The 17,775-nt window shown below is 43.6% G+C and overlaps 1 protein-coding gene across 1 annotated transcript in view; it reads left to right on the top strand.

Annotated features, from left to right (window-relative positions):
- PPP1R9B (protein phosphatase 1 regulatory subunit 9B) overlaps positions 1 to 17,775 on the top strand; it is an 82,568-nt gene that overhangs the window by 23,352 nt on the left and 41,441 nt on the right. Inside the window, exon 3 of the mRNA XM_077460026.1 lies at positions 13,598 to 13,730. Coding sequence (XP_077316152.1) covers positions 13,598 to 13,730 — 133 coding nt within the window. The remainder of the gene's footprint in view (positions 1 to 13,597; positions 13,731 to 17,775) is intronic.

Below are 17,775 nucleotides of genomic sequence, written 5' to 3' on the forward strand. Positions count from 1 at the left end.
AAAGACATGCAGGTAGGCTAATTGGCTTCTGTCCCAAATTGGCCCTAGTATATGAATGGGGGCCTTGGATTGTGGGCTCCTTGAGGGTAGGGACCAATGTGAGTGTGCAATGTACAGGGATAGGGACAATTGTAGACACTCAGGTTGAACTGGATGGACTGGTGTCTTTATTCAACCTTACTAACTATGTAACATGAGTGCATAGGGCCATACAGCTTCGAACGCGGCCATAGGTGTTTCGTACAGCCGTCTGTACAAATCAATGACAGGATGCAGCTGTACACCGGAAAATGCAGATCTGAGCATATACATGCGTAGAAGTATGGATGTACATTCCTGGATACAAACAATCTGTGTCCAGGGTAGTAATTCTGTACCTGTTCATGAATATGCATGTATCTGAGCTTACCAGCGTACAGTCACACCCTGTAATTGATTTGTACAGGTTGCTGTATGCAACACCTGTGATTGCCCGGCACAGAAATATGACCCGTATGGCCCTATGCATCAATGTGCATGAACCCTTAAGAATAAGGCAGGCCATAGATCAAGGTTAGGGAACCTCTGCTTTCCAGCTGTTTTGAAAGGTAGGGAACCTCGGCTCTCCAGCTGTTTTGAAACTACAAATCCCATCATGCCTGTGCCTCTAGGAGTCATGCCTGTGATTGTCAGGGTCTTGCAATGTCTCATGGGACTTGTAGTTTCAAAAGAGCTGGAGAGCCGAGGTTCCCTACCCCATAGACCATGGGTTGCAGGAAAGAAATTTGCACAATCCCCCCATCAACACAGACAGTGTTGATGCAGGAATCCCTCCTGCCAAGCAGTTTGTCTTTGCCCAGGGGGAGGGAAAGCATTCACCGTAGGGAGAAGACAGTGATGATTGCTAGCAGCTATAGCAGCCGTTAATTGCAAGTTAATCCAGCAGGCTGATTGTACCCAAGATGATTAATCGATTTACTTGGTACATTCTGTATGCCCATTAATGGTTCAAATCTTGGCCAGTTCCGGATGAACTGGCCAAGATTCAAACCGTCTGTGGCTGGCCTGAGGGCCCTTTCATGCAAGTGGTGTCCATTTCGGTCAGCAGGGGATCCATAAACAGATACCCTGCCAAATCAGGGCAGAATGGAATAGATGACACTCTTGTAACACCCATGTCCCCTCAGGTTTTCCTCCAGCCTGAAACTAAGCCCATAATAGGTCTACGGGCCGGTGGATTTAAGCTATAATCATCCTTTTACCTCAGATCTGTCACGTTTAGGTCCAAAAAAACAGAAAAGGATGCATCGGATCTAGGCAGACTTGAAGGTACATGTTTGTTTGAAGCCGCCTACCCATAACAAACATGGAGCTTCCATTCAGATCCATCTGAAAACTGGAAGCAGATCTGATTGGGCCTCCTGTGTGAAAGGACCCCAAGCAGAGCTATTTTATGTTGTATCTCTTTCTTTATTAGACTGTGGTGTGAGTTATTTATACTCAAGGTTGGCGCTGACTGATACATTGCTATTGTTTCTTATACTAGATTAACGGAGATTGGTCTAGTTCAGTTAAACTGCTGGATACATAATTTTTTATGCCCTAGAGCAGGGGTGTCCAAACTTTTTTCAAACAGGGCCAGATTTGATGAAGTGAGCATGTATGAGGGCCGAACATTTTGCCTGACATTCTTTGAACCATTAAAATGAAATGCAAATTAACTAATACATGGGCTAACAAGAATTCTCTTGCCTTTGTGGCTGTGGTGAGGAGTCTAAGGATGAGCTTGGGTGTGTTGGATATACCGTATTTATAGGCGTATAACACACACCTTCATTTTAAGAGGGAAGTTTCAGAAAAAATCTAAAATTTAAATAAAGAACTGTGAAGCAAAATAAGGGTGAGTGCCCATCAATGCAGCCTAATCAGTGCCCATCTACAGCCTCACCATTGCCATGAATTCAGCTTCACCATTGACATGAATGCAGCCTCACAAGTTCCATGAATGCAGCCTCACCATTACCATGAATGCAGCCTCACAAGTGCCACGAATGAAAAAACTCGCCACCGCCCCCATCTACAGCTGGCTATAGCAGTAAGCGGCATTGGAAGGCTGAATCATATAACAACAAGGCCTGGGGAATGCCCGGGAAAAACCCAAGCCTACTTATCAACCAGCTCGCAGACAACCAAATTAACCTAACAGTACGTTAAAAACGGGTTTAGTCCGCACACAATTGCAAATGCATGTGTAAGCCACAGAGCCTCGTTAAGGCACCCTGGTATCTGTGGTCCTAACACTAAAATATGAGTGTTCCCACAGTGGAGGCACATGCATTCTAATGGATAGATGAGGGCAGGTGGACTGAAGGGGAGCCACCCCTTCTTAAAGGTACATGCAGCACACCAAACACCCAGCATGTAGCACAATGGCTGCAAAGGTGTTGGTGCATTGCTGGACCAATACAAATATGATATGAAAAAACTCGCCACCGCCCCCATCTACAGCTGGCTATAGCAGTAAGCGGCATTGGAAGGCTGAATCAGATAACAACATGGCCTGGGGAATGCCCAGGAAAAACCCAAGCCTACTTACCAACCATGAATGCAGCCTCATCATTGCCATGAATGCAACCTCACCATTGTCAGGAATGCAGCCTCACCATTGACATGAATGCAGCCTCACAAATGCCATGAATGCAGCCTCACCATTGCCATGAATGCAGCCTCCCCATTGCCATGAATGCAGCCTCACCATTGCCATGAATGCAGCCTCACCATTGCCATCAGTGCAACCAGTGCAACCTGATCCATGCCCATCTGCAGCCTCGGAGGGGACAGGGAGGGGGCAGGACAAGCGCCAACAGATTACATACAGGAGAATCTCCTGTTTACTCGGTGGCCTCTTTAATACAAAGTCCCGCCTCCTATGATAGACGGAGCAGTTGTCCAATGCCAGCCCAGGAGACGGGACTTCCTATTACAGAGGCCGCCAAGTAAACAGGAGATTCTCCTTTATGTAATCTGACAGCACTTGTCCTACCCCCTCCTAGGAATGATAAATACAGTTCGTAGGGGGCCACAAAAGATATATATATATATATATATATATATATATATATATAAATTACCAGTGGGATCGTATGAATCCAGGCCACGGGCCGTAATTGGCGGGCCAAACTTTGGACATGCCTGTCCTAGAGTGTGCCGAAGAAACAAGTTTGTGTATTTCCTGATAGATACTAATGGGTTGCTGAGATATTTTCCTGTCAGCATACTTGTTATTAAATAGCCTTCTTTAGAGTTTCTTTGGAAATACCTATGCCAGGATGCAGTCTACACCCCCACAAAGCCTAAACAGGACCAAAAAGGAACAGAATGGGTACCCAAAAAATACTGCAGTGGCATCCACAAATGAAGTTTAGGGTATCCCAGTGTTCAGATATCTGCTGAGAACTTTTTTGTTCCTCAGAAATACACACAGGAGCTGCTGCACCCCTAAAATTATTTAGCCCATAAGTCTCTATATTCTAACTAGAGTCCATGTTTGACAATATAACAAGGATTCTGGGCAACACAAAGTCTTCCTACTATTATATCTTTCTCCAATCAACCCCATGCTATCTGGTTCGCTCTATCAAAGCAAAGAGAAATGTGGAAGTAGAAAGTGCACTTGTCCATAGCAACCAAGTTGATTTCAGTCAGTCAAGATTGATATACATTGCTACACTGTACACAATAGGCCGGTAACCTTACAAAAGGGAGAGCCTGTGAAGTTGTAGTCTAAGCTAACAACGGAAAGGAAGTTTATGTACTATCATGTGATAGGCTGTGGTTAACAAGCTGTGATGTGTAAGATAGAGCGGTGTCACCAGTAAACACACAGCCGGCCGAGCTGTGTGTATGTCTTATGCAAACTAGTATTGCGTTTTGTCATGCGGAAATACTCGCCTCATAGTATAAGGCATAAGTATGGAGGATCTGCCCAATGATTGTCACTTATTTCCAAGAACGTATGATGTTTTATATATCATTTGAGTACATTAAACCTGGTTTGGACCCTGGTATTGAAATTCTTACACACTTGTATTATTCTATATAATTTCTGCTCAACTTTGGTCATCAAGGGTATAGGGAGCCTGTAAGTTGTGCAGGCCCCAGTCACACCTGGGCATTTTGTAGCTTGAAGCCTGAAGCTACAAAACGCTGGAGGGGGAAAAAAATCAATTATTCTCTATGGAGATGGTTCACATCTCCACTCCAAAACGCCTGAAGCCAGAAGCTCAAAAACACCTGAAGCTTAAACACGTCTGAAGCTCAAACACGTCTGAAGCTCAAACAAGTTCTGGAACTTTTTCTTTAGGCAGATTAGTGGTTTTTCTTCTTTTTTACATTGGTGACCTTTTGTCCTGCATAAAAACGTGGCAAAACGGCGTACAAAACGCAGCGAAATCGCAGTAAAAAACGCTGCAAAATCATAGTAACATCTCGCAATTTTCTGCCTGAAAACGCTACACTCAGGTTTGAATGGGTCATTTGAAGGACTTTAAAGATCAGAACTTGTGGAATGGCAGCCATCTTTCCAGATGGGCCCATTCAAACTTTTTTCGTGTTTTTTTTCTGCACTTGACCAACACCAGTTGCTCTCAAGGGCACTAAGAAAACAATTATTTTCTATGTGCCCTGTTTGCACTGCAATGTTGCCTTCACCACGCACCACTGCTCATCTGAAGTCACCATTTTTGCACCACAGCATTGCACTTAAATTGTCACTTTGACATACAGTGCTTCACACCTCTTTATGACCAATAGGGCCTTGTCTCTATCATTTGCAGTGCCTTATTTGTCTCCATAACATACAATGCCTCATACCTTTCTATGAGGCCTTCACACTAGGAGGTCCAGCACCTCACTTTTTAGGGCGGCCCATTTGTTCCAATGCTTAAATGAGCATGAAATGTGGAAAAAAGTGAAGGCATGATTTTTAAATGTGCCCTGCACCATAGCGCATGATACTGTGCAGGGTAAATTTCATGTCAATCAAGTCAATTTAAATCACTAGTAAAAAGGCTTGATTTAAATCAACTTGATTTAAATCACAATTTTTAAAGAGCAACTGTCATGTCTGTCCCACAGTAGATCCTCTGACCTGCTTTTGACTCACCGACAGTCCCATTCACTTTAGTAGGATGGCTGGTGATGCGGCAGTGACACAACAAGGTGAGGGACGTGGCTGCAGCAGGAGAGGGGATGCCCACTAACATGCGCTGCCATGATGGATCTGAAATGACAGGTGCTCTTTAAATGTAAGGACTTATTCTTGCTGGTAGTTACAATCTTTAATATTTGCAAACAAAATGAAGGTTTCCTATTTAGAATAATAAGCTGTCAGGTTAGTAAAACGGCAACAGCGGAACCGATTCAATCATACAGTTTGTAGTGTACAAAGATTTGCAAAACAATGGGATAAAAGGAATATTCCTAAACTTTGGTTTATCTCCTGGTTACTGTGAAATTGTGTGAATGCATCAATGCGGTGTATGTTATGTCAGCTTGCAGAGCTTGGATTCATTGAAGTGAGTTGAGTTTACCAAAAATGTAAATATTGCAGAATATAAGCTCCATTTCATGCTGAATAAACTAAATTATTAATGTATCTTAAATAGAAAACTAGCTTTAGATAGATTTTTACTCCAAAAGCATTTTATTAAAATAATATTGATAAAAAAAAAAAACTGATTTAAATAAAAAAAATCTGATTTTGAAAAAAATTTTTTTTCAAAATCATTGATTTATATCCACCCTGGTACCGTGGTACCATGCGTTTTTGTGTTCCCTATTGCACACTTGAAAGATGCGTGGGGTCTGCTAAAGGGCAGCGTGTTTTGTGCAGTGCAGGAAAGTGGGTAATTTTGCATGCATTCCCGAACCGCAACTGGTGTGAACAGAGCCTTACACACAGTGCCTCATTCCTCTTTATTAAACATAGTACCCCATCCCTTTCTATTATACACAGCTGCTTATTCTTCGCTATTACACAAAGTGCCTCATCTTTCACTTTTGTATGTAGTGTCTCAGCACTCTCTAATACACACAATTGGAGAGATTTACTAAAACTGGTGCACACAGAATCAGGACCAGCTGTGCATGAACCAATCAGCTTCTAACTTCAACTTGCTCATTTAAGCTTTGACTATAAAACGTAGAAGCTGATTGGCTACTATGCAAAGCTGGGCCAGATTCTGTGTGCTCCAGTGTTAGTAAATCTCCCTCAGTGTCTCAGCCCTCTTTATTACATGCAATGTCTGATGCCCTGTACACATGGTCGGAAATTCCGACTGAAAAAGTCAGATCGGATTATGTTGTCGTGTGTGGGCTCTATTGGACTTTTTCAGTCTGAATTTCCGACAGAAAAAGTTTGAGAGCTGGATCTAAAATTTTCCAACAACAAAATCCGATCTGACTTTTTCTGATTATGTGCAGAGAATTCCGACGGACAAAGTGCCACGCATGCTCAGAATAAATGACGAGACAAAAGCTATTGGCTACTGGCCTCTTTATAGTCCCGTTGTACATGTTGTACATCACCTCGTTCCGAACGATCAGATTTTCTGACAACTTTGTCCGACCGTTTGTATGCAACACTAGTTTCAGCCAAAATCCGTCAGAAAAAATCAGACAGATTTAGTGGTCGGAATCAGGGCCGTCTTTAAGGCAGGGCAAAAGGGGCAGCGGCCATGGGCCCTATCATTGTTGTGGGGCCCAAAGCAGCTGCCTCATACTTGCCAATTATCCCAGTTTGAATTCTCTTGTCCTTTGAAGTTTTAGTCCTGTGCTGTGTCCCAATATCTCAGTGTGAAGTGCTGGTACTAATGCTGCCCAACTCTGCCTTATTGTTTTGTACAGGTGACTCACCCACAGACCCTGTGTTTACATGTAAATAACCGGCATTCATATGTAAATAGCGGCGGCATTCATAAGTAAAGAGCTGCGGCTGGTGGTATTGATATGTAAATAAAGGCAGCATTCATATAGTTCATTCCCCCCTGCAGTGAGGAGATGATTTTCTGTTACCACTAGCAACCAGTCTGTAAGCAGTAATACTGTACAGTAATCTCTAGCAACCAATTAACAAGCAGAAATCATTTTCTGTAACCTCTAGCAACTAATCAGTGAGCTGTAATGTGTGCTGTAACCTCTAGCAACCAGTCAGTAAGTAGTAACTGCTGGCAACCAATCGCAATTGCTGCCTGATTTTAAGTCTAGCTGCTATTTATGTATGTTGGAGGGGGGGCCCAAGAAAATTTGTACCCAGGGTCCAATCAATATTAAAGACGGCCCTGGTCGGAATGTCCGACCGTGTATACAAGGCATTAGCCCTCTTTGTTACATGCAATGTCTTAGCCCTCTGTATTACATACAATGATTCATGCCTCTTTATTACAAGCGGTGTCTAATTTCTCGCAATTTAAATGCAGTGCCTCATCAGTTTCTAGTACTTACAGTAACTCATGCCTCACTACTATATGCATGGCCTAATCCCCCCTCCAATACATACAATGGCTCATGCCTCTATTAATGTTTTCCCCTTCCACGCACCTTTTATAATCTGATTATACAACCTACACAGGTTAGGTTAAATGATTCAAACACTGTAAGAAAATTGTTTGAAAGAACCAATTGTAAAATGTATGTCCAAAAAAAATCTGTCCGGACATATTACAATCTGATCTATACTGTGTAAGGTCCTACCTAGGCAACTCAATACATTTAAAGGAAATCTATGGTCACAGCATACACTTTGATTTTGTCAGCCTTGTAATACAAACAATAGTTTCTGTATTACTGACAATTCAATAGAAGCCTTTTTGAAAAACCTTATTTTATGTTGTGTGTGCTGCCTGTCTGCTGGCCATCTCTTTTCAAAACTTTCTGAATTCCTTGCGTGGTTTGCAGCTTCTCCTCTGTTATTTTCCATTTATATGGACTAAATATCCCATGGTACATGGCTGCCTGCAAGCAGGGATTTCTGTACTTACTCCACCTCCTAAAACTCCTCCTCTCAGGACCTCTGTATTCACAAGGCAGGTGTAACGACATATTCGGCGACCCATCACAGTTTGCTACGGAAGTGGCACCATCGCCATCACCATCGCCACCATCTTGCTACACCCCACACTAGTCCACAGTAAGGATACACTAAGAAGGGGAGAAGCGAACATGTTGTTACAACTACCGGAGTTTTGCATTTTACATGTATTTATAACAGTAAAGTCAGTTTATATAGTGAAATACAGGACTTACAACTCTGACTACTTAGATCTTGAATTTTAAAAGCAGCAGCAACCCTGCTCATCTCACATGTTTTCTAATGTGACAGAAGTTCGCTGCTTTTAAAATTCAACATCTAAGCAGTCAGACGTTCTATGTCCTGTATTTCACTATATACTCACTTTACTGTTATAAATACCTCTAAAATGCACAACTCCGGTGGGTGTAACAACATGTCCGCTTTCCCCCTTCTTAGTGTAACCTTACTGTGGACGAGTGTGGGGTGTAGCAAGATGGCGGCGATGGAACGTTACTTCCGTAGCAAACTGCGATGGGTTGCCGAATATGTTGTTACACCGGCTCTGTGAAATGTGCAGGGCATATTGATGACTTGTCACAAGGAAATAACATATAGGGATCTTCACAAAGTAAGTTTACAAACTTCAGCATTGTTCAGAGTAATAGGAGCAAGCTAGAAATAATTGAACTACAATGTAGAAATTAATATATGATTTTACATTTTGACCACAGATACACTTTAATGTGGTTGTAAAGCCTTAAAGAGGTTGTAAACCTCCAAAAAAAAAAGCTGCAAAAAGGCATAATGAGCTAGTATGCATTGCATACTAGCTCATTATGAAATAATTATCTTAGAACAATTCCCTGCAGCGGCACCGGCACACTGCTGACACGGCCGACATCTTTCCCAGAGTTACTTCCGGGTTCGCTGGCTCCGTTGCTGGGATTGGACGGAGCCATGATGACATCACTCCCGCTCATGCGCGCGGGTGCCACCAGTCATGGCACGGGTCCTGAAGAAACAGCACGGGTGGGCCATTCCTTCAGTGAGCATGCGCCGATGATGTCGCCCGCAGCGTATATAGTAAATATCTGCTAAACGGTGCAAGTTTAGGAGATATTTAAAGTACCTACAGGTAAGCCTTACTATAGGCTTACCTGTAGGTACAAAAAGAGGAAGACTTTACTTTCTTCATTGTATGCATAAGGGTGAAAAACTTTCTGTGCTGCAGCTCCCCCAAGAGCCCCTCTTTTTCTTACCTGAACCCGATCCGATCCAGCAATGTGCAGTGGCTCCAACCGCTGTCTCTCTCATTGGACAAATTGATAGCAGCAGGAGCCATTGGCTCCCATTGCTGTCAATCAAACCCAGTGACACGAGGGGGCGGGGCTGAGTCCCGCTGTCTGTTTCAATGGACGCAGCAACGGGACTCGGGAGCGAGCCTGCACGTGTACCCCCATGGAAAGGGGTTTTCCATGGGGGCACCCGATGAAGAGGAGGAGACTGGAGCGCCATCAGGACACCCCAGAAGAAGAGGATTGGGGCTGCTCTGTGCAAAATGATTCCACAGAGCAGGTAAGTATAGGCCCTCTAAATCTAAACACCTTCACCCTACATTTTTGTTGGTAAATCTACTTCAGATTGCATAATATGGTTGACAGTGCATGACTATCTTTAATCTATTATTGTTCAGACGAATGCAATTGATTTTTTATACAGCCTCATCCAGATTTTATAAATGCATTTGCCCATATTTACTCCCACACAGCTTTATTATTTTGTACATTTCTAAAATGTAGTGAGCGCGGCTAAGCAGGCAGGTGTTCTGGAGGTGATTCTGACGCTTCCTAAATGCCTGTTCTTTTTATTTATTTTTCAATGGGAGTAATTCCCCGCAACCACAAGCCAAGCTTTTTGCTTGCTCTTGCGGTGTGGCCCAATTGACTTGAATGGCAACATGTCAACTCGACACGTTCCCTTGAATTTGCACTGGTCGCTGCATGTGAACAGCCCCCTCCAGCTGTATCGTAATCATTGGACGGGTGGACGAGGCCAGTAAAACTACTGCTCAACCACCTACAGTATATTTACCCGGGCAACCCATGTGAAAGAGGCCCTGAAAGCCCACCTGGAAAGCCCTCATTAATAACACTTAGTGCCTTGTGCATTGGTTGCAGAAACCTTTCCCAACCTTTTCAACAAAGAGAAACTCTTGAAAACCCTTTCTGGACTTGGGGAACCCCTTCTAAAGATTACTATATCTACAACTCATGATACATTAGTGTGATGGTCAGTGGCAAGAATGCTCCTTAGCCCTTGTACACGCGGTCGGACATTCTGACGGAAAATGTCCGATCGGACCGTGTTGCCGTATAATCCGACCGTGAGTGGGCTCTATCGGACTGTTTCTGTCAGAATATCCGACGGACCAAGTTTTCCAGCTTGGCTATAAAATTTTCCGACAACATGATCCGATCGGACCTTGTCCGATCATGTGTAGAGAATTCCGATCGGACAAAGTGCCACGCATGCTCAGATCAAATTCATACACCAAAGCTATTGGCTACTAGCCTGAACGTAGTCCCGTCGTAACTAAATAACGTCACCACGTTACGAACAATCAGATTTTCCGACAACTTTGTCCGACCGTGTGTATGCAACAGTTTCGGACAAAATCCGTCGGACAAGATCCGATGGACAAAATCCGACGGATTTGGTTGTCGGAATGCCCAACCGTGTGTACAAGGGCTTATACTTTTGGTTATTGGGGAGTATTACACCCTTACAGAGAGCTAAAAAACTCAATGGTATTAGGAACTTATCTGAGGTAGAAATTGCTCATTGCTTAAGGCTGGGTTCACACTGCTGCGGGGGGAGATCTGGATGTGATTCGCACCGCAAATCACATCCGATCTCCGTAGCGATGCGAGTTCAGCCATACAGATAGTATGGCTGAATTCGCAGCGCTCCCGCAGCAAACTCGCACGGGACCCTTTTTTTGGTCCGCAACAGAATCGGATCGCATGGTGGTTCACACCATGCGATCCGATTCCTGTGCGAGTCGGCAGATCGCACTGCGATATGCGGACGGATCTGGGGGTGTCATTAACATAACATTGACACTCCCAGCCGTCCGCATAGGGCAGTGTGAACTGCCGGCGGGAGGTGTGCGATGCGGGAAAACGCCGCGGATTTGCGGCGTTCCCGCATCGCAGCGGTGTGAACCCGGCCTAAAGGACACTTAGCAACCACTGGTGGAACCCTAGTTGAGAAATCCTGGGTTACAGGGCCAAGAGAAGAACCTTCAGCTTCTGAGTGCCCACCACTATGGGTCACCACTAAGGAGGACCAGGGCTAAGGGATTTTATAGTAAATGCCAAGATTTTAATACAATTTCTGCTACTTATTTCCAGATCACCTGCTTATACATGTTCCGTTGTTCCCACTCTGAAAGATAATTAGATTTAGTTCCAACTAGGTCAGTTGGCTGGTAAAAGTATTAAAGGATAAGTTCACCTTTAAAAAACAGGAGCCTGGAAAACATTGCACCAGCCATCAGCACATCGCTGATACCATGCAGGACTCCTGTAGACTGTCAGTATAGGCTTCACACCGACAGGAAGACTCAATGAACTACCACAACACTCAACAGGCCCGTGGTAGTTCCTTAGGAACTACAAGCCTACAGCCACAAATGCTGTCTGTACTTGTTCATTCCTTCACAGAACTCTCTAAATAAATGATAAATTATGGTACGGGGAACTTCTTGTACTGCTGTCACACAGAGGCAGCATGCCAACGAACTGCTGCAGGAGCGGGAACATGTTACATGTTCCACCCTCAAAACGGGTGAAACTCGTAACATGTTCCCAAAGGTGAGCTTATCCTTTAGGGGGGATAACTGCACACCTTGAAAAGATAAAGCTTCAACTTCTTTATTGAATTGATTAAAATCATTGGACAACAGTATAGCTACACAGAGAAAGCAGGTTGATGTGTTTCATGTCCACAGATGCTTAACAATGTGGTTATGATTATCACTGTATCTACAATTCATGATAGTAGTGTAGACATTAGTGCGATGGTCAGTGGGAAAATGCTCCTTACACTTGTGGCCATTGGGAAGAATTACCCCCTTACTGATAGCTAAAAAGATCAATGGTATTATTGGGAACCTATCTGAGAGGTACAAATTGCTCATTGCTTAACCACTTCCCGACCAGCGCACGACGATGTACGTCGACAGAATGGCACGGGCAGGCATATTGGCATACAGGTACGTCCAATATTCAATGCCGCCCTGCCATCGGGAGCGCGCCGCCGGCGGCGCGCTCCCGCGCTGGTCGGGACCCCCGTGAGTCTGGTCGCGGGACCCGCGGACTCGATCGCCGCGGGCATCCCCGCGATCGTCTCACGGAGCGGCCGAATGGAGGAAATGCCGAGTAAACAGCATTTCTCCATTCTGCCTAGCAACTAGTGACGCTGATCTCTGCTCCATGTGATTGGAGCAGAAATCAGTGTTCACTAAATGAAAGCCCAACCCCCCACAGTTAGTAACACACCCCTAAGAACACTTAACCCCTACACTGCCACCCCCTGGTTAACCCCTTCACTGCCAGTGTCATTTACACAGGAATCACTGCATTTATATAGCAGTGATTACTGTATAAATGACAATGGTCCCAAAAATGTGTCAAAAATGTCCGATGGGTCCCCCACAATGTCGCAGTCACAATAAAAATTGCTGATCGCCGCCATTACTAGTAAAAAAAAAAAAATATTAATAAAAATGCTATAAAACTATCCCTATTTTGTAAACGCTATAACTTTTGCGCAAACCAATCAATAATCGCTTATTGCGATTTTTTTTACCAAAAATATGTAGAAGAATACGTATCGGCCTAAACTGAGGGAAAAAAATGTTTTTTTATATATTTTTGGGGGATATTTATTATAACAAAAAGTAAAAAATAATGCGTTTTTTTCAAAATTGTCGCTCTATTTTTGTTTATAGCGCAAAAAATAAAAACCGCAGGGGTGATCAAATACCACCAAAAGAAAGCTCTATTTGTGGGAAAAAAGGACGTCAATTTTGTTTGGGAGCCACGTCGCACGACCGCACAATTGTCAGTTAAAGCGACGCAGTGCCGAATCGCAAAAAGTGGTCTGGTCTTTGACCAGCAAATTGGTCTGGTCTGAAAGTGGTTAAAGAACCCCTAGAAAACTCTGAAGGAACCCTAGTTGAGAAACCCTGGGTTACAGGGCCAAGAGAAGAACCTTCAGCTTCTGAGTGTCCACCACTATGGGTCACCACTGATGAGAACCAGGGCTAAAGGATTTTACAGTAAAAATCAAGATTTTAATACAATTTTGGCTACTTATTTCCAGTTCACCTGCTTATACATGTCCCATTGTTGCTAGTCTGAATCGTCCGGATGTGGACATTTTCAAGATACCGTAATTAGATTTAGTTGCCTCCAATGTGAAGTGATAATAATAATGAATTCATTCAAGCTTGCATGAAACTAACTGTGCTCATCCAAACAGGTCTTCAGCACATACTCCAATGAGGAATATGACCGCCGCAATGACGATGTAGACCCCATGGCTGCCTCTGCAGAGTATGAGCTTGAAAAACGGGTTGAGAGGCTGGACCTCTTCCCTGTGGAACTGGAAAAAGGTAAAGCACACAGTATACTTCCGTGTCTTCTCTTATGTTCATTTACAATCATCATATCTGCTGTGTGTTTTTTTTTTTGGGTCATGATTGTCTCATACGAAGTCAACTCACCGGAATGGAAAGTAGTCTAGGGTGACCCTAGCCTCAGTAATGCTAAATTAATATTGGAACATGCAGATCCCTGTATTTGTGTCCTGTCGCGTTCCAACTAGGCCAGATGGCTGGTAAAAGTATTAAAGGATAAGTTTACCTTTAATAAATTAATAACTGCAAATTTTTTTTGCAAGTAGAAAAATATGGATTTATTATTGTTTTTTTAGAAGCCTGGAAAGCATTGCAGATCGCTGGTACCATGCAGGACTCCTGCAGACTGTCAGTGTAAGCTGTCTGCTCGTACAGCGTACAGGCAGGCAGTTTCACACTGACAGGAAGACTTAATGAACTACTGCAACACTCAGCTGCAAAGGCTGTCGGTACTTGTAGTTCATTCATTTACAGAACTCTGTGAATGAATGACGCAGATGTGTGACAGCTGGTACAGGGAATGTCTCCCTATACTGTTGTCACACAGAGGCAGCAGACCCCTGAACAGCTGCAGAAGCAGGAACATGTAAAAAGGGGTGGAACATGTAACATGTTCCCAAAGGTGAACATCCTTTATGGGTGGATAACTGCACACCATGAAAAGATTAAACTGCTACTTCTTTAGTACTACTGGTGGATTGCCTATGTTATAACCCATATATTGTTGCAATGACCCATTTGGTGATCATGTATTGTTAGGATTGTCTGAATAGCTCATGTATTGCTAGTTCTTTTCCCATGTATTTTTATACAGCGTTCCCTGCCCGTGTGTTTTCAGTATTTCCAGTGTTTTTCCCATGTGTTGCCTTGTCTTATCTACATGTGTCCATCTGCTGTCACAACAATGTGTTGCCCAGATATTGCCACTATTGCCAATTTGTTACTCACATTTGCCCTTATATAATCATAGCTTAGTTATATGTTGCCGTATGTGTGAGTATGGGACCAAGTGAATGCTGTTTGTTTAAGGGATTTTGTTACTACATGTTGTCAAACCGCTTCCCTGAAAACCAACAAACATATATTGTCCACATCTCCATTTTATCATGCCACAGTGACACTACCCTGTTTCCCCGAAAATAAGACCTAGCGTGATTGTCTGTGATGGCTGCAATATAAGCCCTACCCCCCAAATAAGCCCAAGTTAAAGTCCTTGTAGGTCTACTTTTCAGGGTGGGGCTTATTTTGGGGGAAACAGGGTAGGGCTTATTTGGGGGGTAGGGCTTATATTGCAGCCATCACCGACAACCGTGCTGGGTCTTATTTTTGGGGAAACAGGGTATACCCCTAACCCTTCCATGATTGCTTTTCACATTCATAATGCATCCTAGTTCCTGGATTAGGACTTTATATAGTGTTTACAAATATACAAGTGTTTTTGTGGTTTCTTGGAGTATAGGTAAGGTGTCTATTGTTTATCTCTCTGATCTACTTTTTTTTGGGATACCTATAGAAGCATAATCCCTGCCCTAAAATGTGTCCACTAGATGGAGTACTAGGGTAAAAGTGGTTGCTATCTTTTACATTATTTACACATGTGCTTATAAATAACTGCAAAAAGTACATATAGATATATATATATATATATATATATATATATATATATATATTTACAGTTGTATGCAAAAGCGACTACGTTTGTGGCGTGTGTACAGAAAAGGCTTCTTTAGCATCACTCTCCCATACAGCTTCTCCCTGTGAAAAGTGTGTTGAATTGTTGAAGGATGCACAGTGACACCATCTGCAGCAAGTTGATGTAGGTCTTTGGAGGGGGTCCATGGGGTGTTTTGGACCATTATCACCATCCTTTGCCTCTCCAATATTTTATGTGGCCTGCCACTTCTGGCCTTAACAAAAACTGTGCCTGTGGTCTTCCATTTCCTCACTATGTTCCTCACAGTGGACACTGACAGCTTATATCTCTGCGATAACTTTTTGTAGCCTTCCCCTAAACCATAATGTAGAACAACCTTGGTTTTCAGGTCATTTGAGAGTTGTTTTGAGGACCCCATGTTGCCACTCTTCATAGGAGAGTCAAAGAGAACAACAACTTGCAATTGGCCACCAATTTACAATCAATAGCCCCATCCTTTAGCCCCTCAATGCGGCAAAGGCTGCCTGTACTTTTAACAATGAAACAGCCCCTAATGTTTCCACCTCCGTGCTTGACTGTAGGGATGGTGCTCCTAGGGTCAAAGTCAACATTTTTCTTCCTCCAAAACACCCCATGTCGAGCTAATACCAAAGAGCTAATTGTTGGTCTCATCTGACCACGGAACTTTCTCCCAATCCTTCTCTGAATCATTTAGATGTTCATATGCAAACTTCAAATGGGCCTGTACATGTGCCTTCTTGAGGAGATAGACAGGACCGTTTTTAAGGCAGGGCAAAAGGGGCAGCTGCCCTGGGCCCTGTCATTGTTATGGGGCCCAAAGCAGCTGTCTCATACTTGCCAACTATCCTGGTTTAAATTCCTCCATCCCTTGAGGTTTTAGTCCTGTGCTGTGTCCCAATATCTCAGTGTGAAGTGCTGCTACTAATGCTGCCCAGCTCTGCCCTATTGTTGCGTACAGATGACTCAGGTGCAGACCCTGTGTTTACATGTAAATTACCAGCATTCATATGTAAATAGCAGTGGCATTCATATGTAAATAGGAGTGACCGGCGGCATTGATATGTATATCATGCTCCCCTGAGGTCATATCCACAGTAATCTCTAGCAGCTAATCAACCAGCAGAAATCATGCGCTGTAACCTCTAGCAACTAATCAGTGAGTCGTAATGTGTGCTGTAACCTCTAGCAACCAGTCAGTGAGCGGTAATGATACACTGTAACCTCTGGCATCCAATTGCAATAGCCACCTGATCTGATTCATTAAACTTTTGAGTCTAGCTGCTATTTATTGTATGTCTCAGAGCAGGCGGAGAGCAAAACTACATGGGGGGGGGGGGGGGGGGCAAGAAAAGTTTAGCCCAGGGTCCAATCAATATTAAAGACGGCCCTGGAGATAGACCTTGTAGGCGCTGCAAGATTTCAATCAATGGCGGTGTATTGTGTTACCAATAGTTTGTTTGGTGACTGGTCCCAACTGCCTTGGAATTTGGTTAATGGTATTTTTCTTTTTTCAGTGTGCCTGAACTAATACCCGGCCCCATCCAAACCTTTTTTCTTTTTTTTGTTGGAGTGGAAGTAGGGATAAAAAAATCTCAGGCAGATTTTAATGTACAGTCTGTGTCCCCATTGGAGAGATCTCATCTGGGACAGGGACACAGACTGCAACAAACACAGTAAAATGGGGAAGTGTTAGAACCTCTATTGGTTTGTTATCAAAGTATAGCTAAGGGCCGGTTCACACTGTGGGCGATGCGAGGCGACACGACTTGCCTCGCCGCAATCTGACAAGTCGCCCCCGTTCTGTACAATGGAACCGTTCTGAGAGGAGCGACTCGAGTCGCTCCGACTCAGAAAAAAGGTTCCTGTACTACTTCTGGGCGACCTCGGGGCGACTTGCATTGACTTCTATACAGAAGTCATTTGCAAATCGCCGCTGAGGTCGCGGCGAGGCAAGTCGGTGTCGCCTCGCATCGCCCGCAGTGTGAACCGGCCCTTAAGGCAAAACTTTTTTTTAGCTTTGGATAGAGTGGAGAGGGATTAGAACCCCTGTTTTTATTGCTGTCTGTGTCCTCGTTAGGGAGATTCATCCTCTCTATTTGTCCTGTTTACCATTATCATTGAAGGTGAATGTAAAAGAAAATCCCACATTTTGGGTTGTTCCCAGAAAAGTAATAGAGGGGAAATCTTCCAATGAGGACACTAGTTCTGGTTACCTGGGGGTCCCCAAAAAATTCCCTTAATTTTAAGGGATTTCCTCATACTTCCTGTTTGGCTATGGGACAGGAATTAAATGGGACACAAATGACAAAAAAAAAAAAAATCTGACGGGTTATAAACCTCCTTTGC

Source organism: Lithobates pipiens, unplaced genomic scaffold, assembly GCF_037356315.1.
Source record: "Lithobates pipiens isolate NorthernLeopardFrog02 unplaced genomic scaffold, aLitPip1_a1.2 Scaffold_28, whole genome shotgun sequence".
In the NCBI taxonomy this organism is placed as follows: Eukaryota; Metazoa; Chordata; class Amphibia; order Anura; family Ranidae; genus Lithobates; species Lithobates pipiens.